Here is a 24963-nt window from a genome sequence, read left to right as displayed (position 1 = left end):
TTGATAGAAATAGGGTAGGTCTAATGTTTCAAAAAGACTATTGCAGCAGAGGGAAGGGGACATGGCTACAGAAAAGGGGATATAGTCGGGACACCCCTATACTGTGCTGATCCTTGGCTGCATTTCTGGCCCTGTGTCTGTTGCAGGCCTTTGTAAGTTAGAGCAGCATGGGGATTAGGGCAGTGCAATGGAGAGCTTTAAATCATCTTTGCACACCGCTTGACTTGCACTCTGTGCTTTTGGGCCATGCCAGAGGATCAGACCCACAGTGTGTGGGCAACATCCCTAGGGACCCTAGGGAGTCTACACTGCAATAAACACACCCGCGGCTGGCTTGTGTCAGCTGATTTGGGCTCATGGGGCTTGGGCTACAAAATTGCACTGTAGACATTCAGATTTGCACTGCTGCCTGGGCTCTGGGACTCTAGGAATCATAGGATAGCCAATGATTTTCTCTTTGCATGGGGATCAAACCATCCCCTTACTTTGCTTGTGTTTAAAGCCAGACCTGAATAAAGCCTTGCTCTTTCACTGTTCCCTTGAAGCTCTAGAGGTTAGCAATCCTCTGTGCTCTTCTTAGCCTCTCCCCACATTCCCTTCCCCAGAAGCCTGCATACCACTTGAAAAGATTGTCCCCAAACCCTTCTTTTGGAGTCAGAGAACATTCGATACCCTTCCTACAAATCCCAGAGCCTTCTCTCTCATTCATGATTGCCTTTTCCAGCAATAAGATGCCACTTTTGGCTTTGAATTGTACAGCTGAAGCATTTTAAAAATCAAACCGTCCTGGCTGAGAAAACTGAGGCACAATGCAAGGGAGCAGGAGCCATCAGGGAGCTCAAACCCTTGATTCTTCTTATTAAATCAGTGGCTTATTTGGACTAAGGGAAGATTGGCCCATCAAAAATGACATTGTATCCATTTCCTGAGGAGTGGAATTCTATATCTGCCAGGTTTGCTTCCTACCAGATAATTAACCCTTACTGCATTGGTAACTGCTGGATAGTGGAGGAAAGATTTAATTTTCTGTCATGACTGTGGGATTAATTAAAACATTCCTCTCAGTTTTTAACGAGCAAGTTGTTACTTACAACAGTGTACTGGCTTAGACTCTCAGTCCCATAAAGTACCAATAGCACATATTGAATCACCGTTAATGAGCTGATTTGGGTATGGTTTCCCTCTCTCCCCTTTGAAATAAAGCAGCTTTTTGGCTACTTTAAAAATGATTTGTTGCTTTCTTCCCACTTACCTCAGCAATACTGTACACTGTATATGGTGATTAATAGCCACTTATGGGCAGGCAAGACACCCAGACATTGTGGAGCCAATTCTCTCCTCTGCTATACCTTTTGGTATAAACAGGGACGGCTCCAGGCACCAGCGAACGAAGCAGGTGCTTGGGGTGGCCAGTGGGAAGGGGCAGCACGTCCGGGTCTTCGGCGGCGGGTCCCTCAGTCCCTCTCTGAGGAAAGGACCTGCCGCTGAATTGCCGCCGAGGAATGAAGTGGCGCGGTTGAGCAGCCACCGATTGCGGCTTTTTTTTTCCTTCCCTCCCTCGCCGCTTGGGGCGGCAAAAAAGCCTGAGCCGGCCCTGGGTATGAAGGATCCTTAAAAAGCAATAAAATACCCCTGGGGAAAACCTTCCACTTAAGGGAGCTCCCCTGCCAGTGTCGAACAGCCCTTGCTAGCCCAACTCCAAGCCCTTGGCATAGGGGGTTGTCGGGTGGAGAGTAGAAGGAAAGCAAAATGGCCTAGGGAGGGGTGTGTCCACAGTGCATTCCATTCTGGCTGTCTGCGTCCATGAGAAGCAGAGAGCAAGCTGGAGCAACCCCAAGCCTGAATATACTGGATCAGGGCACTGGCAATAGGAAAACGCAGCTTAAAGCCCACTTTGCCTCTTTTCCAACCCCGTCCGTGGGCTCTACACAGGAACAGACTGAGAATGGAGCCCTGCATATCTATAGGCAGACTTTGCTATCTTACTGTTACCATTTTTTGCATATCAGCCTTACACTGCCACTCTCTCATGCACAGAGACTTACCTTACTGGGTGATGAGTCCCATTTAAAACAATGGGACGCCCTCCTGGAGTAAGGAGCTATCACAGTGGGAGTAAGCATGACAAAATATAGCTCTTAGTTATAAATATTGTAAATGTAAACAATGAGTACAAATTATTTGCTCAGTGGTTAGAAGCAGAGAGAAAGAAAAAGAGGGAGAGAGAGAGAGACAGACACAGGGTGGCAGGAGCAGCGTATAACACATTTTGCTTTTTAAAATGTTTTATTGTATAACCAATTATAACTGAATAAATTGCTAAGGGCTCACCTCCTGCAAACACTCCCCTCCCAAACATAGGATCTGATTGTGCTCACTTCCACCAGTATAAAATCAAGAATAACAGAGCCATTATATTTACACACACACACACACACACACACACACACACACACCCCTACCTACCTGGTGTGAAAGGAGAATCAGGACCATGTGACAATTACAGGATTGGGCCCTCAGTTGTACTGTGAGAACTGAGCCAAATGATAATCTGTTTTTCCCTAAACTCAGGATGCAGCTCTTGATCTAATTTTTTCATTTGAATCAACTTTAACTATGCAGCACTAAATCTCCTTTCCTGCAGTGTAATCTACTTTCTGTTCCCCATATGGAATTATATTTTCTTTTTTGTAAACACAAACCACATGAGACACACGTTTTGGCTCCTGAGAAAACCCCCCGAAGATCATGGGTTATAGAAAACACAATTTCTGTTTTGAAGCAAAGTGCAGTTTTTAGGTTTATCAGCATTTTTGATTCCCAACCAGTTTCTGCATACAGAAAAAACACAGCCTTAATAGGGCAATGGTACATGCTCTGGAAACTATTTTTTTTTTAAATTACTTATCTAGTAAAGTCAACCTGCATGATGAAAGTGGCTCGTCACACTCGTGAAATGCATTAGTCACAAAACACACTCTTCACCACTTCAAGAGACTTTGATTATGGTGTACACTGTACTGTGTCTAACAGAGTGGCCTCTCTTTTGTGGGCAGAAAATCCACTCCTCTTTGTGTACACAATGCTATCGGTCACTCCACAGTTTTCATTATCTTTTACATATAATCATAATTTCGGTCTATCAGTCATAGGCATAAAACCAAACCCACACGTTCAGATTTATGGAATGAGCAATTTATTTTCCCTCTTGCCTCCCCCCACAAATTAAAACATTTTTAGCTGTGATGTTGAAAGGTTCCAGCCAGCATTATACAACCTGCAAGGATGACCTTGTCCTTGCGACATCTCAAGGGGAAAGAGAAGTGCACGTTGTAAGTGTGTTAGCGCTGACAAACTTAATAGAACAGAGTCAGCTGAGCAATGGATACCAGGCCTGTTCCTCAGTGTGGAACCCCTGTTTGTTCTGTCAGATAGCAGCTGGACACTGCAGAGAGCGAGTGCATGTGCGCATGCAGCAAACTGAGAAGATGCAAGGGATGCTCTCACTTTGGATGGTGGAGGAGCTGGCAAGGCCTGGAAAAGCTAGAGCGGCTGGAGTCCCAAGGGAGGGAATAAGGTGAACATGACTGCCTTTCTACTACAAGCTATTAAACCATCTTAGAGGGGGATCCGGGAGGCCAGCCTTAGGCCTGAGAATTTACAACAAACAAAATAGGGAATTAACAGCAGTGTGTTGCTTCCAGTTTGTGTACTCCAAGCAGAGTGGAACTGGCATGTTACATCAGGAGGGGCCAGCCATGACGTAGCTAATAATACATTTGAAATACCACCTGAAAATGAGTATTTTTTACTTTGTGCCAGAAGAACAGTGAGCATAGAAGGGCTGCTAAAAACAACAAGAAAAAACAGTAATGTGCATAGTAAATTGAGGGGGAGGGGGCGCTATGTTTAACAATTAATATTTTATTCTATCTAATCTTGATCCAACCTATTGAACAGATGAAAATATTCCCAAGGGTATAAAAATATTTCTCAGAGTCAAAAGTTGTTTTCATGAGTAATGGGAAGAGTGAAGTGAAAGGAGAGCCCAGCCCTGCCCATTCTATTTTACTACAAGCTAGAGTACTCGGTTTTGGGCGTTGCCTGGGAATACCAAACTTCGGAGTTGGCAGTCTTGTCACATTGCAGGAAAGTGATGAACACAGGCTTAACGGGGGAGGCAATTGTGTCTGCCAGCTTTGCACCTAATAGGAAATGGCTGATAGAAACCTGATTAGAAGAAAAACTAAGAGATTGGTCAAGCATAGGTGTTGGTGCTTTATTTATTACCATAGAGTCCAACAATTTTACCTCTTTGGAAGAGCATTATGGGAAGTAGGGGTAAGATGTTGACAAGCGCAGCAGGGTTTTAAGTGTTTAGTATATATACAGGGCAGCTAGAGGAGACTGGTGTTTTCATAAAATTGAACTTAACACTTCAGAGCTAAATTTCTCTCTCACACTTCAAGCGAACACCAATATTACTCATTCACACTGGCATCAGTTGGTCTGACTAGCGTGAAAGGATTGCAACTGAAATTTTTAACATCACAGAAGATGGCAAGTTACATTCTGGAAAACTAGAGCATCTTGCTGACTTGCAAAGATGACACTTTGCATGCACTGTAATTCGTTGGCTAGTTATTAAATCCTATCTAAAGGGCTTTTCTTCACCTTTGGATAGTGCTTTTAGAAACTGAGAAGACTATCTAATACTTTGATTATTTGGAAGAATATTAATAATAAAACAAAGTGCATGCAGATCTACGCGCCAAAGTGTAGTATGGTTTGTAGAATACATTGTCTTTAAAATTAAAAACAAAAACAAACAAACAAAAAAATCACCACAGAAGCACTACTAGGGTTACTGTATTGTATTCCCCTGAACATGTGCAAGTGTATTGCAGAAGACACTATCCAAATAAATGTTCAGTGAGGTTGTAATTTCCTGTTGGAGCAGCAAAGAAATCACGGTCATTGATTTAAACCAAGAACACAAATGATTTCCTCTACACCAAGCTGCCAAATGCTTGAAGTTATTGATTCCCCCCCGCTGCTAATCAAACACTTCTGGTTCTGTGATGTGCATCAGATTGATAAAGTAAACAGTTAACTGAATTTAAAAAAAAAAAAAAAACCCTATAGCAGGACTAGAAAAGCATCTACATTAAAATAAAAGAGTAAAAATATTCTGAAGTTTAAATTTTGTAGATTCACATTTCTGGGACTTGAGTTTATTTAAATAAACATACCAACAAACCCTGAAAGGACTGAAGAGAACTCTTGCCTTGAGAAGCCAAAAAAGAAAAAACTTATAAGAAGAGATGCTCAGAATTTCAAGGCACTGGGAAGAAATTACCTCAAAACAGCAATTGAAACCTAAAAAGACACGGCAGTTGCACCTTAAAAATAGTTATTTTAATTTTATTTATTTTTATCAGCAGGAGGCCTGCGCAGTTGTCTTACATTGTTGCAGCAAGAGCTGAGCACAGCTGAGGCCTGGCCTTGGAACATGTCATTTTGAAGATATCACATACGGTATTAATAAATGTAGAACAATAGTTGCTGTCAAGTTGGTTACAACGCAGTAGTTCACTGAAGGGAGCCTGACAGTGTCAAAAACCATTAGAGCAGAGCCTGAGAGTGTTTTATATGCTTCAGCTGAACCCAAAAGATGAATTGATGCCCTGGATCTGGTTTTAAGGCATCTGTCTACTTTAGAGAATGTATTTTTTTTTTTTGAAGCAGGCAAACAATTGCTTTCCCCCACCCCACCCCCATTTTCTTTTGTCATCTGCATAAACTCAGACAGTAAGACGACAAGATACAATGGAACAAATTCTGCTGTGATATAAACAGATGCAACTCTACTGGAATAAACTGAGGCTTCAATGAAGTTGCTCCTACTTGCACCATGTCTGAATATGGCTATTTCTTATGTTGCTAAAGCAGAGATGCCCACTAGTTAGAGCACTGGATTGGGACTGGGGAGAGTTGGTTTCTACTCTTGGCTCTGCCGCTGGGTGACCTTGGGAAGTCACGTCACCAATATGTGCCTCAGTTTCCCCATATGTAAAATGGGACTCCTGGTACTGACATCCTTTGTAAAGAGCTTTGAAATCTACTGATGAAAGGGTTCTATATAAGAGCTATTATATTAGGGAAGAACCAATTGGAAGAGATACTAGCAGGAAGTACACAAACAGATTACCAAGTGATGAAAAACAAACATTAAGCTTCCAAACTGACTTAAAAAGAAGGTGTGACTGTTTCCCTCACCTCCGCCTTTGTGCCTGTCTACAGAGGAATACAATTAAGAAACAGTCACTGATTAGTAACAAAGTGTTAACAGGCTCGTCAGTTCTTTAATAAGTACAAACTACAGCTACTATAATTATTCTGCTCCTTTAATAACACACCTCCATGCCATTTGATTTTTATTTTCAAGGTGTCCCATTTCTCTCCCCCCTCCATGGGGAATTATTATATTTTGCTGCTGAAGCAAGCAGTTGTGTCCCTTTATAATGTATATTATATACTTAAACAACTTATAAGGATTTCCATCTAGGATCTCAAAGCACTTTACGTACACAGAAGCCTCACAATCCCAACAGTAAGCATTAGTATGCCTGTTGCTACACGTGGGAACTAAGACACAGAAAGGCTAAGGTTTTGGCCAGAGCTACATAGTGAGTCAGTCAGAACCAGTACTGAGAATAAGACCCAGGAGTCCTAACAGCTCCCTGCCCAACCCCTACCTCCTCCATATGAATTACCTAAGGCACAAATAGATGTAATACTTAATGGGACACAGACACTTCTTTTTTGTAGTGAGTGTATCAAATGGTTTCATATCTAATTTGAGATCTTTTAAAACAAAATTTTCTATCGTGATGGTATCAATCTCAGCTCTCTGCACCCACAGGAATGCAGAGATGACAGTATGGGATTGAACAGGAGACAATGAATAAGAAAACATACATATGGAAATATTTATTTCATATGGTTGGAAAACAAAGTCTTTCCTGTACAGTCTTCAATTTAGGATGGCTGTGGGGATGAGTCTCTTCCACTGTAATTAAAGGAATGATTTCCAGCTAACTTAGGAACAGAGTAAAAACACACCTTATGGACAAACTTATTTGTAAATACTGGAATTTATGATGAACAAACATTTAAAGCCCAAGAAACAAATGCTTGGAAGTTTTATAGCATTTATTATTCCCCTTATTTCAATGGCTATTAGCTAGCCCAGTTGGATGCAACTAGGTTTGGGTGCTTGACTTGGGTGTGTCAAGGGCCTAGTTTCAAACTGTTCAGTGCTTTCTGAAAATCAGGCTCCTTTAAGATATCTTAGGTTGAGCACCCACAAACTGGGGCCCCACAATCACTTGCCACTTTTGAAAAATTTTACCCACTAACAATATTTAGGAATGTGCCGTGCTGGTTGCAGACCCTGAAACAGGACTGTAGTACTTTAGATTATGGGTCAGATCCTGGGCTGGGTTAAAATTGTAATAGCTCCATCAAGGAGCTAAGGGTCAGCCCCATCTGCCTAATGCAGGCCTGCACAACTTGTAAAGCGGCGAGGGCCACATTCCTCCAAAGAAAACAGCCGAGGGCCAAAACCTCCCGGCCCCGTAGAAACACCCCGCCCCAGGGCCGTCCAGCCCTGTGGAAACAAACCCTCCTTCCCCAGCGCCGCCCCACTAAAACAGTTGTGGGCCAAAAGGGAAGGTTGGGGGTGGGGAGGTGATACTTTATTTTAAATCAACCGGGGGCTCCCAGCTAAAGAGGTGGCTGGGAGCCCTCAGGGTCAAATTAAAGGGCTCGGGGCTCTGGCGGCTGGGGGAACCCGGCAGGGTCGGCTCTAGGTTTTTTGCTGCCCCAAGCAAAAAAAAAATTGGCTGCCCCCCGTCCCAGCCCTGGACTCCCCCCTGTACCCCCCTGCTGCCCAATCCTGGGCTCTTCCCCCACTGACCTACACCCCCTGCCACCCCAGCGCTGGGGGCCCCCCCTCCCCCCCCCCCACAGCCCTCCCCCCACCCCGCAGCTGCCCCAGCCCTGGGCTCCCCCTCACCAGTGCCTCCCCCCATCCCCACACCTCCTGCCTCCCCAGCCCTGGGTCACTGGTAACGCTCCCAGGGCAGGTCATTCAGCAGGAATTTTGGATGTGCACAAAACACAGACAGGATTGGTTCCCATATGGTTACGGAGCTGCAGTAAAGTGGAACAGTTTTCAGCTTGTGTGATTGGAAGATATCTGGATGCATATTATAAGACTGTCCTCCATAAATGAGGAAAAGTTGAGGTGCCTTTGTTATTCTTTTGTTCCACTCTTTCTTTCTATGGGGAATTTGCCAATGCAATATCACTGTCTTCCTTAAACAAACAAAAAGGCAATGGCTGTTGAAAATAGCAATTCCAGTCCTAATAAGCATTTCTTGCTCAATTTTATCCTGCTTTTTCTACAGCAAGTTACAGTGGATCAGTATATTTGATTTGGGAGAAATGAAGTAACAGCTGCCCAAACTGAGCTTGAGCACTCCTGAATCCTGAGGTGTTCAAATCTGGAAGGCAGGTGCTGTGGGGGGGCTGTGGGCTCCACGGGGGAGCATGGCAGCAATGTGTCTGGAGCTGCATGGAGCCAGACACGCTGGTCTGAGTGGCACGGTAAGGGGGTTTGAGGGTTGGAGAAGGGGTAGGGAGTTCCAGGGGGCAGTCAAGGGACAGGGAGCAGGTGGGGTTGGATGGGGCAGAGGTTCAGGGGGGCAGTCAGGGGACAGGCAGCAGTTGGATAGGCATGGGAGTCCCAGGGGTTTATCAGGGGACAGGTAGAGGGTGGGGTCCTGGGGGAAAGTTGAGGGGTCTCAGGAGGGGCAGTTGGGGACAAGGAGAAGGGAGGCTTAGATAGGGGCTGGGGTCCCAAGGGGCAGTTGGAGCAGGGGTCGTGGGGGGGAGCAATCGGGGGACAAGGAGCAGCAGCAGCAGCTTTTAGAGTGGGGGTGGGGGTCCTGGGGGGCAGTTGGGGCAGAGGTCTGGGGAGGGGGCAAACAGCGGCCACATGCCGGGATTGAAATGGCTCTGGGCTGCCCGCAGCCACGGGGAGCCCTGAGCCCTTTAAATCCCAGCCACGGCTGGGAATCTCTGCGGGCAGCCCAGAGCGCTTTGACTCCCGGCCGCGGCCGAGATTCAAAGGGCTCTGGGCTCCCCGCGGTTGCTGGCAGCCCAGAGCTCTTTGCTTCCTGGCCGCGGCCAGGATTCAAAGGGCTCTGGGCTGCCCGCAGAGCGCCGTGGGTGGGGGATTTAGAATCCCCTCGTGGGCCGCACAGTGAGGCTCGCGGGCCGCATGTTGTGCAGGCCTAGCCTAATGTAACTTTACTGTAGAAAGTGGACTTGTCTTTGTTCAGCAAGGCTCCCCTTTCACAGGGTGGTAAGTGTCTTTTCAGGAGAGGAAGGATGGGCTAAATGAAGGAGCGGGCAAACTTTTTGGCCTGAGAGCTGTATTGGGTTTCAGAAATTGTATGGAGGGCTGGTTAGGGGAGGCTAGCCCAGCCCCCGCCCCCACCCCCATCCAATCTCCCCTGCTTCTCGCCCTTGGGACCCCTGCCCCATCCAACCACCTCTTCTCCCTGACCACCCCCAGATCCCCTGCCCCTACCTGCCCCCCACCGCCCCATCCAACCCCTCCTCTCCTGCCTGACTGCCCCGGCACCCCTGCACCAGCCAACCACCCCTTCTTCCTGACCGCCCCAGAACCTCTGCCCGCATTCATCACACCCCTGTTCCCCACCCTCTGACCGCCCCCACTCCTATCCACACCCCTGGCCCTTGCCCACCCCCCAAACTCCCCTGCCCTCTATCAACCCCCCCCCTCCCCATTACCGCACTGCCTGGAGCACCGGTGGCTGGCGGCGCTACAGCCGCACCACCTGGCTGGAGCCAGCCATGCACCGCACAGCACAGAGCACCGGGTCTGGCTGGGCTCTGCAGCTGCGCTGCCCCAGGAACTCGCCGCCCCGCTGCCCAGAGCGTTGTGCCTGTGGCCAGTGAGCTGAGGCTGCGGGGGAGGGAGGACAGTGGGGGAGGGGCCAGAGGCTAACCTCCCAGGCCAGGAGCTCAGGGGCCAAGGAGAATAGTCCCCTGGGCCACGTAGTTTGCCCACTTCTGGGCTAGTGATTAGGGTAGTCACATTGGGCTCGGGAGACCCAGGTTCAATTTCTTGCCCCTGGCATAGACTTCCTGTGTGACTTTGAGCAAGTCACTTAGGTTACATTCCACAGCCAGCAGCTGTGAGAGCCTCTGAGCCTGGGAGGACAGAATTGAGCATGCGGTGCTTGCACTACAGTGCTAAAAATAGTTTGGGGGTGGGGGGGTAGAAGAGGGAAAGCTTCAGAGCCTGAGCTGTAGCCCAAGTTGCAACTTAAAAACGTTGTCTACGTAGCTATTGCTAGAAGCTCCACAAATCTGGGTCTGTCAATGCGGGAGGAGGCTCGCTTCCACTAGCCATATAGATGTACCCCATGTCTCTCTCTGTCTCAATTCCCCATCTGCAAATGGGGAGTTAACTCATAGGGGTATAGTATATTGTGAGTTGCTTAGATGCTATGGCATTCGAGACCACACAAGTACCTAAGATTCAATGAATAAATGAAAAGGTCATAAAAATAATGTAACAATACATTTCTGAAATGTTTCCTTTTTATGGAGAGAAGCTGACTCAGAACCAGCTGCCTTTTGTGCAACCAACACACCCTTTTCCTTACATGGTCCATACGTGAAGTTATGCCATTCTTTAGATTAAGTCAAAGTACTGACAACAGATGTGGAGTGTGTGAAAAATGGCCAGAGGTGTGGGGCAGTTTCCTTGCCACTTTCCTGCTCCTCTTTCACCTCCACATCTGATCTCACAAGCTCAGTCTATGAACTTACCAACTTCAGTCTGAATGAAAAACCTGAGGTTGTAGAGGAATTTTGTAAGTATATGATAGTGTTCCTGCTTCTCTGCTTAGAGTAGTGTGTTTCTATGTCACATTCCCTATTAATCTTGCCATGTTGCTGGTGTTTCAGACTTATTTTTATTTTTAAATTGCAGTATATTTAAGCTCTATTTTTGCTAAATCCTATAGTTTCCTTAATAGATTTAGCCAGTATTGAATTGGGGCTTCCAGGCTCCATAGCAGGGACCCTGGAAACCTTGAGGTCTCAAGCAGCAAACTGGGCAGGGTTCTGTTAGACCCTTGCCTGTGTTTCACAGGAAGTTTGTCTAGATAGATACATTTCCATCAAACATATTGATTGGGATGAATCCATGTTTTCCAACAAAAAGTGGTTTCTTTGCACAGTTGCTGACCAGCTTTAGTCAGGATCTTTTGTTGGTGCTTCTGGGCACTTCTCTAATAGAAATATGTAATTTTTAATTTCTTCAGGTCTTTCTTGCTCTTTATTGTAAAATTTATCATTTTACAGTAATTTATAAATCTTTTCTGTTTATATATTTTTCCATATTGGGATTGTATTTGCTGAATTAAAAAGATATGCATCTCAGTGCCTTTAAATTTTGGAAACTTTTCAGTGTATGTAGCACATTGGACACAGATGGCTAGTCAGTGAGCAGATCTGAGAACTAAATAGCTCTTATTGCATTCCAGGCACTGCAGCTTCTTTGATCTCTCACTCAGAAATGGTTTATGAACTCTTAAATTATCACTCGTCTTGCAGATTCAGTGATCATATTCTAGGGAGCTGTGGACAAATAAGATGTATGCACACATCACATTCGGAAAGTGTCCCTTGCTTGACAGACCATCTCTCTCAAGCTCCTGTGAAGCAGTATTTTCCTCTCATATCTACAGCACAAGATAGTTGCTAAAGTAACACAATCACCATTTTCTTAATTAAGTTTTCGATGGTAATTTGAGAGCTGTGTTTTGACACCAGCTCTTGTTAGAGCCAATATGCGGCAGGGATGATTCACTGGTTCTGTGATAGACATGCCTGACAAGCTGGTATCTGTTCAGTTTTCATGGGCATTTAGGGAATTAAATTAAGAGTTTAGAACAGAATGATTCTTTCAAAGCTTTGAGTGTGCTTCTTGGGATGTCACTCATGCTTGCAGAGAAACCACGAAGTCTGCACCTTAGACTTCTCAGGTAAACATCTCAAATATTGTTAAAAGTACCCATACCAATTACATTTTTAAATCTGACTACAACAACGGGTACTTTCTTCCTGTTCTGAAATCTTACTCTTTAAATCTTTTGTAATTCACCTTTAAACTAATGTTTTTGTTTTTGTTTTTTTAATAAACAGAGGCATACAATTAGGACTGCTAATGACAGATTAGTAGGTATTAACCTACAATGCCATTCTCTAACAGCAGCAAATATGGGTCACACTACAGCTATAATTATTCTGCTTCTCCTGTAACACATCCTATTTTCTGGTCTTTAAGATATAATATAGCCATATTGTTTCAATATGGGTGACTGGTAGATGCATTTATCTTCAGAAATGTCAACGGTGGACCCCCCTGCTCTAATCTGTACATAAGCCTTTCATCCTAGGATCTGAAAGCACTTTGTAAATGTAGAGATGGAACTTTTGTGTATCAGTGGGATTTGGGAGAAAAACCAGAAGGATTTGGTCCTTTGGCCCTCTTGTCCCCATTGAGGGAAACAAAATCCCTTTTACAGAAGGGTAACCTGGGGCATGGCAGGAGTAAAGAGGGCAGAAGGCACAGCAGTCAATGGAAAGGGGGATAGGTAGCACTGGAAGAAAGGAGAAGTCTGAGAAACGGGAGAAAGCCAATGGGGAAGAATAGAAGAGTAGTCTAGGGAGGGAGTGACTACATGCGGGATGGTGTGAATACAGAAAGCTGAGGGGAAAGAAGAGGAAAGCAGATATGCCAGTTGATTGAGACAGCATAACACACACCTTCTCTAGAAGCATTTCCCTAGATGTGCTATATCTGCAAGATTTGCCGAGAGTGGGATGGGTGACTATTATGAATTCTTAATAATTACGTTGGCTGCTCTAGATTTTATAGTTAATTAACGAGAGAGAGAGAGGCAGAAAATAGACTAAAATTCACCAGAAAGAGCACACAATCCTTTCACAGATAGGGGTCTATTTATCTCCCTGTTAGATGGACAGCTAACCCTTGGAAGCTTTTTCAGCTTCTAGAGAAGAGTCTGTGGACTGATCCTGGTGAGAATATTTCAAAGTCGAGTCAGCATCTCTCTCTAAATGTCAAAATACTCCTCCTGAAATGGGATGGGGAAGAAATAATAATAAACAAGGGATGGGTTTTGTTTTGTTACTCTTCATTTTGATTGTCTGTAAACTTAAGTGATTGAGCTTTTGCTCAAGGTAAATAACTTGTGCAAAGTCTTCATTTGCATTTCAAAATGCACTAGCATAGTGTCAGTGAAGATATGTGGAAAACAGTGAATTAAAATATTACTGTTGAAGCAGACCTATTGCATCTACTTATACTTCCCCTGTTTAGTGACAACAGTGGGGAAGAAAGTATTTTGTGGGCATTAACAAACCATCTCTGAAGCCCTGTGTCTCCCGACATTTATTGGGAGAAAAACCAGATCAGACCCAACTGCCTTGTACATACCAAACAACTCACTGTTTTGTCTTACAAGAGTCATGGACAGTTATTTCCATCTCATTCTTCTGGGTAAGCTGAATTTGTCAGTAGCTGGTAAGAGTGAAATACATGAAGAGATGTATGGGGTTTCCCAGCCATCTACCTGATCTTGTGTCCTTCATACCTAAGTGACTTGTTTTCACAAAAGTTGAATCTGTAACCTGATCAAGTTAATTCAGACTTGCTGAAGTGAAGAGGCAGAGGGATTTAAAAAAAAAAATTATATATGCGTAGGACATAACTTCAGCCGCCTGAATTTAGACACTCAGATCATACTTGGGCACCTAAATAAGTCACCTGATTTTCAGACACCAAATGCTTCAAATCTCAACATTTGGCCACAGAGAAAGTGCAAGTGCCACTCTGCTCATTTAAAACAGCACCGTTTCCAAATATAAAAAACCGCTGGCTGACTGGATTTAGGGGACATCTGTGCTTGTGTTCCACACAGGTATAGGGCCAATGAGCAGGTCAGAGAATGAATCAGCAATTACTACTTTAGGTTTTGTGCAGCTCCCTCAGTCTTCAGTGTGATGGCTTCCATTATTATATTTGTATTGCAGTAGTTCCTAGAACCCCAGGCATGGATCAGAGCTCTACTGTGCTAGTAACTGTAGAAACAAACTGCAAAAAAGATAGCCACTGCCCCCAAAGAACTGAGATTTGTCACTTCAGTGACTGTAATCTGAGACATGTTATACACACACGTCACCTGGTGAAAGTGCCCTTTGTTTCACTGCTACTGTCTACCACACCTGTGGAGGAATGTTCGGCCAACCTCAATGAGGATAGAAAGATAAGGTCTTAAATAAATAATCAGAGAGGCGCATATATCTCCGAGTCTAAAATCTAAACTGCCTCAAGTGTCAGGGACTCCCTGAAGCCAAACATCTTTCTCTCTAAGGTCCTCCAGCTCAGATTCAAAACAAGCCAAAGTCTCATGAGAACAGTAGCTTTTGAGAGAATTCCACCATTGGACACAGCTGAAATGAACTTGTGCAGTTGTCACCACTCTGGGCTTATTATATTTCAGTGCTATAGAACTCCAGCCCTTAGTCAGTCTCAGCTTCAAACCAAACCATCACCACCACCACCACCTCCTCCTCCTCCTGGGCCTATATCTTTACATTACATTTTCACTGTGTGAAATAAAGTTGCCTAGCAATTAGAAGGCTGTGCTTTTAGACTGGTTCTCTGGTGAGAACCATACATCCATTCTTTTGATACTGTAGATTCGGTATTCTTTCATGTGCATTAATCTCAACCTAGCTTTCCTCTTGATGTTAAAATTAAAGACTTTTCCTGCAAAGTAGTTCACTTCCTCCTTTTGTGTCAGTCTTCTTGGAACTTGTGCTTTTCAATAGCAATTGTGAAGAAATCTGCGCTTGTTTTTCACAAGCTGACTCACATGCCCATTAGTGGTCTAATAGATTCTTACCCTAGCTGTGAAGACCTCTTTATAGAAAATAGCTGGTAACAGGGAAGTAAAAATACTCATTGCCAGTGTCCTAACTTCAGGTTGCTGTGCTTATAGGGACTGCTCAGAAACTCATTGTTTCCCCCTTGTTACTGTTATCCCTGTACTGTGAATGATGTGTACATTCTCTTTCCGAGATTCCTTTACAGACCACAGGGTTCCCAAGTTGTTTGCTACTTTCCACAAAGCATGGCTCCCCCCAACACCCCTCATTAATGTTAGCAAAAACCAGATAGCTAGCAGAACTAGCACGACAATCCTGATGATTGGTCTTTGTTAATATTCATATCTTAATACATGTTCAGGAACCCAAAATCCTATTTCTCACTTGCATTTTATAGATCACACTTAAAAAGTCACCAGTTGTTGCTTGTTTAAGGGTGTAAAGTGTTTTGATGGGATCGTCTAACCCTATAGTTCACAGGTAGTCATCCTGATTAGGGAAAGGAAATTAACCCTTGGTGAATGAAATAATAAAAATTTCATGGAAATTTACACCCTTGCCACAGAACAGAGGCATAGTAGGATGTAGTTTGCCCAACAAACAAGTCCCTGAATTTCTATTGAAAAGTTCTCTCCAAAAGCCCGTTTGCATGTGCGTGCCTTGGTTGCACCATCCATCAGTTAACACAAGAAACTCACTGTCTAGTACACTTATAGGGTAGATGGTAGCTGACTGAATTTGGTTCCGCCTGAGGAAATGAGAGATCAGAATTCTCTTTTCAGCTCATTGGAGACTTGCTAACATATGCATTAAAGATTCTCCTGGGAGAATCCTGGGCCAAAAAAATTAAAAATTCTGCACCCATTATTGCAAAATTCTGCATATTTTATTTGTCAAAATAATGCAATATAATCACACCAATTTCAATCATTTTGGTAATGTACTTAAATTACAGTACAACGAATGGAGAATGGGAGTGGATAGCATTGGAGGAAATACCCAAATCCCCTTTGTCTAACAGTAATGTAGCTAGGTTTGAACCTTTATTTCTAGTTTTTAGTCAACAAATATATGCAGCCATTAGCTCAGTATTAATCACAGGCAACTGAAAAGCAAGTGAGGGCTGGAGAATCAAACTCACAATTTATAAAGCCATACTGTCATTTACAGTAAGGCTCCTTTACACCACTCTGGCAATGTAAAGGAGCCTTAAAACTTTTACACTTGTTTTATGCTCCTAGGGGAATTCACTAAGGATGGGAACAACTAAGCAGACGGGCTGATCCGTCAGGCAGAGCCTGCCTCCACGCACCTCAAAGCCCTGCCCCTCCATGCAATAGCGAGCCAGAGTCTGTCTCATTCGCTCTCTGACACACGCCCGCTCAGCCCCATCCTTGGCAGTGATTGACATCTCCCCACACATACACGCCCCCCCCACTCCCTCCGTGCTGATTTGTGTCTCTGCCGGCTGCTCCAGGCAAGTAACTACTTTTGTGGCTTCCCTTTGCGGCCCCTCAAATATTTTTCTGTAGGGAAGCAAAGAATTCTGCACCTGAGCAGTGGTGAAGAATTCCCCCAGGAGTAAAAAGAACTAGATAGCTTTGGTCTTTTGAATCTCCTAGTGTAATTTACTGTCCCAGGTATATATCATCACAGCAGACAAGATGTGTGTGGGAGGATGGGTTAGGGTGCTAGGCTAGGATTTGGGAAACCCTGCTCTCCCATAGATCCTGTGCGACACATGCATCTGACGAAGTGGGTATTCACCCACGAAAGTTTATGTTCCAATACATCTGTTAGTCTTTAAGGTGCCACAGGACTCGTTGCTTTTTACAGATCCAGACTAACACTGCTACCCCTCTGATAATTGACGGCCGAGACTGTGTGCCTCAGTTTCCCATATGTAAAATGGGGGAAGTAGCACTTCCCTACCTTAGAGGGGTGTTGTGAGGATAAATCCATTAAAGATTGTGAAGCGTTCAGACACTCTGCCGATGGGAGGCATTTAAGTTCCTCAGATAGATGGTGTGATTGAGAGGGCTGCAGTAACTATTGAGTTCATCTCATCTTTTAAAAGATTAGTGAGATTTAAGCAGCTGAGCCTCTTGCTTCCTCGAAGTTCACAAAAGGGAAAATGTTAATGTTTGTGTAGACTGCAACCTAGCAGAGATGTATAACTAGACCCACTGGGTGTAAAGAAGGGTGAACATTATAGCAGGTGTATAAAATAAGCATCCTGTTAATTGACATGGATGCCTCTCTCTCTCTCCATCACACTTGTTTGAGAATTGATCAGACTGTGATGCCTAATGAACCACAGACATTTTGGTTGCAAGTAGCAGATCCTTTGACTACAGCTCTTTGTTAGGTTTATGCAAGACTGATGTGTATTACCTATGATGCTTAATGGTGCTAGATTTCAGTGTCTGTTTTCCTCAGCAAGCTGTCCTCTGTGCCTAGCGGGCACAGACATTTGTGTACTATTACCTTGAATTTCACTGCAAGAAGAAAATTATGCCTGGCACTTCTAGGCCACGGTTTTGAAAGGGACATAACAAATGCCTCAGGTCACAACATGTTACACAAAGATCAGCTTTCCAGATCAAAGACCGATTTTTTCTAAAATAGTGGTAGCGTTGGCCAGTTTACAGCTTTATTGTACGTCTGGTTGAGCAAACATCATAATAGGCTGATGGAAACAACTGGGCAGCACAACAAGTCGGCCATAATAAGAGATGTGAGTTACACAAACATGCACCATGAGGTATTTCTTGGAGAAAATTGCATTAAGTAGTATATTTGGGAGAAGTTCTGCTTTTCCTTTCAGAAGAGTATGTCCTTGTGAATCCTCTAGTACCATCTCAACAAGAAGAATTTTAATATCTCCACTCTCTGTGAGGTACTTGAGTAGCATGAGAGGTTGAGGGGAAAAGTGAGCAAGACTAGGGGAAAGATAGATCAGGAAGAAGAAGAGATGGGGGTCACTTGTGCAGGCAGAGGAGCTAGAGAAAGGGGCAATGACAGGGGAAGAAGACAAGAGTTGAAGAGGGGAGTCAAAACCAACAAAAATCCATCATCTCTTTGAAAGAGTCAGCAACCGCCTGCACGGAAAGGTGAGATAGGCAGGGTTGGAGGATGGAGAGGCTGGGATTGCTGGCATGCTCTAATGGTTTGAGTGCAGACCTGGGGACTGTTCTCAGCTCTGAAACTGGTTCCTTATGGGGACTTCAAGTTACACGATCTGTCTGCCTCAGTTGCGTCATCTGTAAAATGGTGATCATACTTGCCTACTTCAGAGGGCTCTTCTGAAGATTTATGTTATAGGAGGACTTGTAGAGTGCTGTGGCTATGAAAGTATTATGTAGTAATCTGATTTCAGGACAGTTCTTCCGCGTAAGAAATTACTCTTCAACGTAGTGATCTAATTGGCAAAGATGATTTTAAAATGCTATGGTACAATGTAACAATACACAGTTAAAAGTTGTTTATGCACATAAGACAATAGACAAAAGTGATATCTGGGTTAATTATTAAATTCCTCCTTTACCTCAGCTAGAAAATGTCAGGGGATGATAGGGAAATTCAGGCAAACAATCAATTTCTGAGGCAGGACAGGGAACATACTAGACATCATGCTGATGTCAGACACTAGTGCGTAGCATTATGGGAAAGAGTTCCTTTGTTTGTCACTCCACCCTCTTAAAATGTGGTTCCTCAGATGAAGCAAGGTCTGACTAATGCATTCTTGGGAGATATGCTGACCATTTTCATAAGATGTATTAAGTGGCTTTGCCTCATCATATTTCTGTAATTGGCTTTGTGCTATGCTTCATTAAACAGCTTTATTAGCTTTAGCTAAGCAGTCCGTTTGCACAGTTTCAGCAGGGCAAAGGTTTGGGCTTGAAAGCTTTAAAACCACTAATTTTATAATTTATCAGAACATCCAGTAATAGTGCCCACACTAACACCAGACATCTACACTCTTCAGTCAACAAGACTGCTTCACATTTGAAATGAGGTTCAGACTGTTTCTCCCCTGCTCCCCTAAATAGTCCATTATCCCGTTTTTGTAATGGAAACACTTTAAGAAACAGCTATTCAGATGCTTCTTTATGGCCCATACTGCCACAACCTGCGCTGAAGGAGTGATCTGGGGAAGAGTGTTTGATAGGATTCTCCTGGCCATACAGTTTAGCAATACTCTGGTAACCAAGCCATAGAACTTCTACTAGGTTGACTCTTTAGGAGGTAGTTGTTACTCTGCTGTGTCATTCAGATGGATACGACAACCATGACTCATCAAATGGGCAGGATGGTAAAGGAAAAGGATTAGAGAAGAACAGGATTGCAAGAATCTTCCTGTTTACCAGTGGCTTAAAAAAAAAAAAAAACCACCACCAAACTCAAACCTCAGCAACATTATGTGTACTGGCAGTGATGTAGCTTGGCTGCGTAGCTTAAGACTTCTGGCCAAATTGACTCCGGTGCAAGCATATTTACTTTAGTGAAGTTACACTAGGGATAAATCTGGCCTCTCAAGTCTGAATACTTGCACTGTATTACTGAGTATGTATGGTAAGCCGTGAGAACAATATGCTGTGTTTCTGGCCATCAGCCACACCAGGGAGGTCATTTTCTTCTTGGCAATTAGTGAAGTGGTGGCATCGCAAAAGGAAGTGAATAAACATATTCTATCCTGCTTAGGTGCCCAGTTCTCATCACAGAGTTCCGCTGGATGTACTGTGGGGCCCCAGGGAGCTTGATTTCTACATGCAGTGATTTCATTCAGGCTTATTTTGCTGGGATATTGAAAAGAACTTTGGCAAAAGAAAAAAAAATCTTAATCTTAGTTTTCCTCATACAATAAATGTGTGTCTTTTTTTCTCTTCCTAGGGGGAAAAATGCCAGCCTCTTTAAGAAAACTACAGCAAATGGCTATTTATCTGGGGCTGTTGAGTGGTGGGGGATGTGCTGTGATGTATTATCTTATGCAAAGTAAGTCCTGTTGCTATTAGCAACCTTATTTCTGCCCTCTCCACATCATTCCCCTTTGTGCAGTTGACAAATAAGAATAGTTCAGATTCTGATAAACATGGTTTGGAGGGAAGAGCAGCAGATCTTAAAGATTTTTATTAATCACACCTGCCAGTGCAATGTCCCTCATTTTGTAGGCTTGGCTTTATTTAATTCCAATACTAGTTCTCTCTGAAGCATGGTTACTTTAGTCTCAAAAGGATTTATTTAAAAACAGATTAATGTTTCTATTCTCAATTAGATTTAAAAAAATGGTTGTTGGGGACGGGGCAGGGAAACACCACTTAAATAGGGAAATGTGAACCTGTTAGAATTTTGGTCAGTTTGTAATACATCCAGTTTATGGTGCTGTTCCCTCAAAATGGATCTTGTGAGGTGCTGAGCATCAATGTGTATTGAAGACAGTCAACAGCAGCTAAGAGTGCTCAGCATGTTGCAGGATTGGAGCCTTAAAAGGAAGCCTAGAGAGATGACGCGGTCAATTAGGTGACAGACAGATTTACTTGCTAGATTTAATTGGCCAAGAATTATTAACGTTATTAGTTGAAGCAATTGATTTTCTTTTTTAGTGACTTCCAGACATTTAATAGTCTGGAAGCAACAGGCTTTGTTTCCATTTATTAGAATGCTCTAGTCCTCAGGGTCTCATGCCTTTCCCTTGTACAATAGAACCTCAGAGTTCAGAAATGGAGGTTGTTAGTAACTCTGAACAAAAAGGTTATGGTTGTTCTTTCAAAAGTTTACAACTGAACATTGACTTAATACGGCTTGAAACTTTACTATGCAGAAGAAAAATGCTGCTTTTAAACAATCTTAATTTAAATGAAACAAGCACTGAAACAGTTTCCTTACCTTGAGTGTTTTTTTTTTTTTTAAACTTGTCCTTTTTTTAGTAGTTTACATTTAACACAGTACTGTACTGTACTTGCCTTTTTTTGGTCTCTGCTGCCACCTGATTGTGTACTTCCAGTTCCAAATGAGGTGTGTAGTTTACTAGTCCATTCGTAATTCTGAGGTTTTACTGTAGTTATTATCAGTTTATTTCGCTTTTTGCCTAGCCTTGATCCTGAGGACATTTGCAGGAAAGGTGACCAAACTCCTTTCTGAAGCCCTCAGTAGTTGTGAAACCTTCCCTTTGACATATTTTAACAAATTGGACAACATTGGAAAGCCAGCTTGTATTTCAGACAACTCATGCACGTGAGTTCTGAACTGAAGCTCAGGCAGACTGATAAGCCTGACATGTTTTAAAATAGAGAGGCTGGATTTAACAGGGATAATAATATTTTCTCTTAACATCCCTTGAAATAGATTTACTTTCATTAGCAGAGTGAGTGAAAACTCCTTAGTTTCCCAAATTGTTTAGCTAAAACAATACAATTAATTTATGTGGCTATTGATCATCGTTAAAACCGTTGTCTGGTGAAATGTTCAAGTGAAATATGCATAGCCTATTAAGGACCATTGCTTTGGTGTGATATTGATAGCCATATAACGTTTTTGATATTTTGATTACAGGCCAATTGGGCTTTTTATTACTAAAGTACAGCCTTTAACGAGAGTTACCCCCTTCGTTAGCTTCAACAGAAACAGAAGCTACTACTTTGACTCACAAGCTAATACAGTTTCATCTCTCTAACCTTAAAGGCTTGTTAACCCAGGAGAACTAAGCACCAGTGCCAATCATGTGGATTCAGTGAAGTTCTGGTTCCCCTTCCTCATCTTCATGTGTACAGCCAAGATGACTGAAGCACAGGGAAGTCCTGGGACTTCCTCCATGTTGTACATTGAATAGCTGAGTAGCTATTCAATCTAGGATCCTCTGACTTCTCCCTTTGCTGTACCCAGTGGTTTACATCACTTCCTTGTATATCTGCTGTGTATAACTGTTCCTGTTCTGGACCTTTTCTACAAGATTCTCTTTGCTTTGTCAGAGCCCTGAAGACAGTGCCAGGGAGAAAACAACCCAACCCCTTCCACTGCTCCCACCATTTAAGTTTTGTGTCATGCTGAAATAGTTTCAGACACAATAATCAGGAAGTTTCTTGTCACTACAAACAACTGAGCTCCAATTTCAGGCTCTCTGTGAAGAGATAAAACAGTAGTCCTTATAACCAACTGTTGTGCCCTTTAGAAACCCCTGCTCTGGGTTCATGCTATAGATATCTAAGTTCACACACATTTAGGCATTTTATGTTAATACTTCAGGCAAGATATTCATAAGATACCACTCTACTGTGCACAGCTGAGAAAGGTGGTATCTTATGAAGGGGGTGAAGGGGGACTGGCTGCAGCTTCCCGATTCAGAGTCTGCTTTATGCTGGGGATGGCCCCTAAGTATTGAAAGCAGCCTGGCTGGCTGCTATCCATGGCCCTCAGAGGCTGTCCTCCCTCAGAAAATGGCCAGCTGCAGACTTCATTAGTGGCTATGGGAGAACTTGGGCTAGAAACCAGCAAAGCTGCCTCTTTGTCAACTGGGGACAGCCACCAACCCTGTTGCACTCCCAGAGCAATATAAAGAGGTGGACAAACAAAAGATTTGGGTCCTCTGTTTTAAATCTAAGGTGGGAACTAGATATTCAGGGTGGGATTTTCAAAAGTATTCAGTGTTAGTCTAACCCTCTTCTCATTAAAGTCAGTGGGAATGAAGCTAGGCCAGTGCTGAGAACATCTGAAAATCCTGCTCTCAGCATGCACAGCTTGAAAAGTTTGCTTCAAGATTTTTCTAGCACTAGAGGGCCCACTACTTCCCTCCCCCCACGACAGCTCTATTTTATACATTGGTCACCATTGGAAAGAATATTTTCCAGTTATCACCTCAGCTGCAACACTATTTCTCTGTATTTCCTTGCTGTGATACTTCACATGCTGTGAAGTAGTAGCCGGGAGCACATTGATTTTGATGGTGACAACTGTATATGTTTCATGATACCCTTTTAAAATTAATGTTTCCTCCACTTGTGTTTTAGCTTTAGGGACTTTTGCTTAAACCTTGCTTAATCCTATAACACACAGGTTCTGTAGTAGCAGCTACTACTGCCATCCTAGAGCAAAGTAAGAAGTTCTCTCAGTTCCTACATGTTTTCCAGAATTCCCTTTAAAGTTTAGAATGTTGTTGAATGCACCTCCTACTGCTCTACAAGTGTCAGAAAAGCATGGAAACTTGCCCATAATGCCACTCTTTCAAATGTCCTGTACATGTAAGGTCTTAAATCCAGGGCCTATTTCACCTAAATTTGCTACAGAACAACACTTTCCTTCTGCTTCAACGTTTCTGATTTAGGGGTTGGCATCATCTTTAGTCAGAAGTTGTCCATCTAGTTGTTTTCCCCACATTTAGAACTGTTTGCCATTGAGACGGGTGATAGTGCAGACTTGGGATTCTCTTTTTGGCAATCCACAAATGTAAAAAAGTCTCAGATTTAGGAATCATGTCTGGTAATTACTATTTATAGAGTTGAATTCTTTTTCTGGAGGATTGTGTGTGTGTGTAAAAATGGGGGTGGGAGAATGTCATTTCTTTTATTTGCAGTGTTATAGCTGTCTTGGTCCGATATGGGAGAGACACGAGCTGGGTGAGGTAAATTTCTTTCATTAGACCAACTTCTGTTAGTGAAAGTTGAGCTTTTGAGCTACACAGAGCTCTTCAAGTTATAGCTCAAAAGCTCATGTCTTTCACCAACAGAAGTTGGTTAAAAAACATAGTATCTTACTCCCCCCTAGGTCTCCTTTTATTTGTTTTTTTCAACCCCCCATTGACTTCTTTCCACAATGGTCTGTTTCTTTGATCTAGAAAGTTTTGCCAGGACACAGTATTATCAGCTGGCTATGGAGCAGCTCAAGAATGACCCTGAAGCCTTGGAGGCACTGGGGGCTCCCCCTCTTAAAGTTCACAACATCAGACTGACAGACAAGAGTAATCGCGTTGACATGGCCAGAGCACAGGTAAGAGCAGTGAGCCTGCCTGCCAGTGAAACATGGCTCTCAAAGATGGATTTTAAGTGTATAATAATGATGTAGAGGAGAGTGAGGAGGAGATTTTTCAAAGTTGATTAAGTGATTTAGGCACACAGGCCCCATAGATGAGTGCTCATTGAAAGTCTCACCCTAAGTGGGCAAAGGCATCTAAGTCTCTTGATTTGAAATATGGTGGAGGAGTAATTCTTGCTATTCACTCCTCTATGTTGTGCTAATTAGTTTCATACAGGAGAGAAATGGTGTGTGCACCCACTGATGCTTCTTTATGCTGGATAAAGGGTTCACCATCCCCACCCAAAAAGGATTTTTTTCTGCTCGTTTTTTATTTTTACATACGGCCTTGCCTATCTTGGGGTTTTTAGCTACTGGAATAGCTATGCCACTAAAAAAGCCAGAGGATACAATTTTCAAAAGCAGTTGCGTCACTTAGGCATCTAAGACCAATTGACTTTCAATGTAGCTTATGTACATAAGTCACTGAGGGTGCTTTTGAAAAGGTTAGTCCTAGTGTGGATGTGTTGCACAACTGTAAAGTGTGACTAGCACCAGCACAGCTTGTACTAGTTTGAAGCAGAGTGAAACCAGACTGATAAAGGTCACTTTTTATGCTGTGTCTGCACTAGGGCTTTGTATCAGTGGAGATCAGTGGCTCTCAACCTTTTCAAACCATTGTACCCCTTTCAGAAGTCCAATTTGTTCTGCGTACCTCCAAGTTTCTCCTCACTTAAAAACTACTTGCTTACAGAATCAGATATAAAAATACAAAAAAAATGTCAACACAATTACTGAAAAATTGCTTACGGTTTCTTTACCATATAATTATAAAATAAATCAATTGGAATATAAATATTGTACTTACATTTCAGTGTA

At 43.2% G+C, this 24963-nt stretch overlaps 2 protein-coding genes across 10 annotated transcripts in view; one reads left to right on the top strand and one right to left on the bottom strand.

Annotated features, from left to right (window-relative positions):
* Window positions 1–24963, bottom strand: part of BLVRA (biliverdin reductase A) — a 133568-nt gene that overhangs the window by 101204 nt on the left and 7401 nt on the right. Inside the window, exon 1 of one of the 2 annotated variants that reach the window (XM_039524696.1) lies at window positions 2467–2590. The exons of the other annotated variant lie outside the window; for it this stretch is intronic. Coding sequence (XP_039380630.1) covers window positions 2467–2493 — 27 coding nt within the window. The 5' untranslated portion in view covers window positions 2494–2590. Of the gene's footprint in view, window positions 1–2466; window positions 2591–24963 lie in introns of those variants that run through there. 2 annotated transcript variants of the gene reach the window in all.
* Window positions 1–24963, top strand: part of LOC120397945 (cytochrome c oxidase assembly factor 1 homolog) — a 66001-nt gene that overhangs the window by 35818 nt on the left and 5220 nt on the right. For 4 of the 8 annotated variants that reach the window (XM_039524710.1, XM_039524707.1, XM_039524705.1 and 1 more), the window contains 2 exons: window positions 19975–20076; window positions 23909–24060. In XM_039524710.1, the coding sequence (XP_039380644.1) occupies window positions 19983–20076; window positions 23909–24060 (246 nt within the window). In that variant the 5' untranslated portion in view covers window positions 19975–19982. Of the gene's footprint in view, window positions 1–5441; window positions 5539–16348; window positions 16559–19574; window positions 19657–19974; window positions 20077–23908; window positions 24061–24963 lie in introns of those variants that run through there. The other 4 variants (XM_039524709.1, XM_039524708.1, XM_039524706.1 and 1 more) reach the window with 4 other exon arrangements.

Source organism: Mauremys reevesii, linkage group 2 (genome assembly GCF_016161935.1).
Source record: "Mauremys reevesii isolate NIE-2019 linkage group 2, ASM1616193v1, whole genome shotgun sequence".
In the NCBI taxonomy this organism is placed as follows: Eukaryota; Metazoa; Chordata; order Testudines; family Geoemydidae; genus Mauremys; species Mauremys reevesii.
The sequence above is the reverse complement of the archived record's forward strand: the minus strand, read 5'-3'. Positions and strand labels throughout refer to the sequence as shown.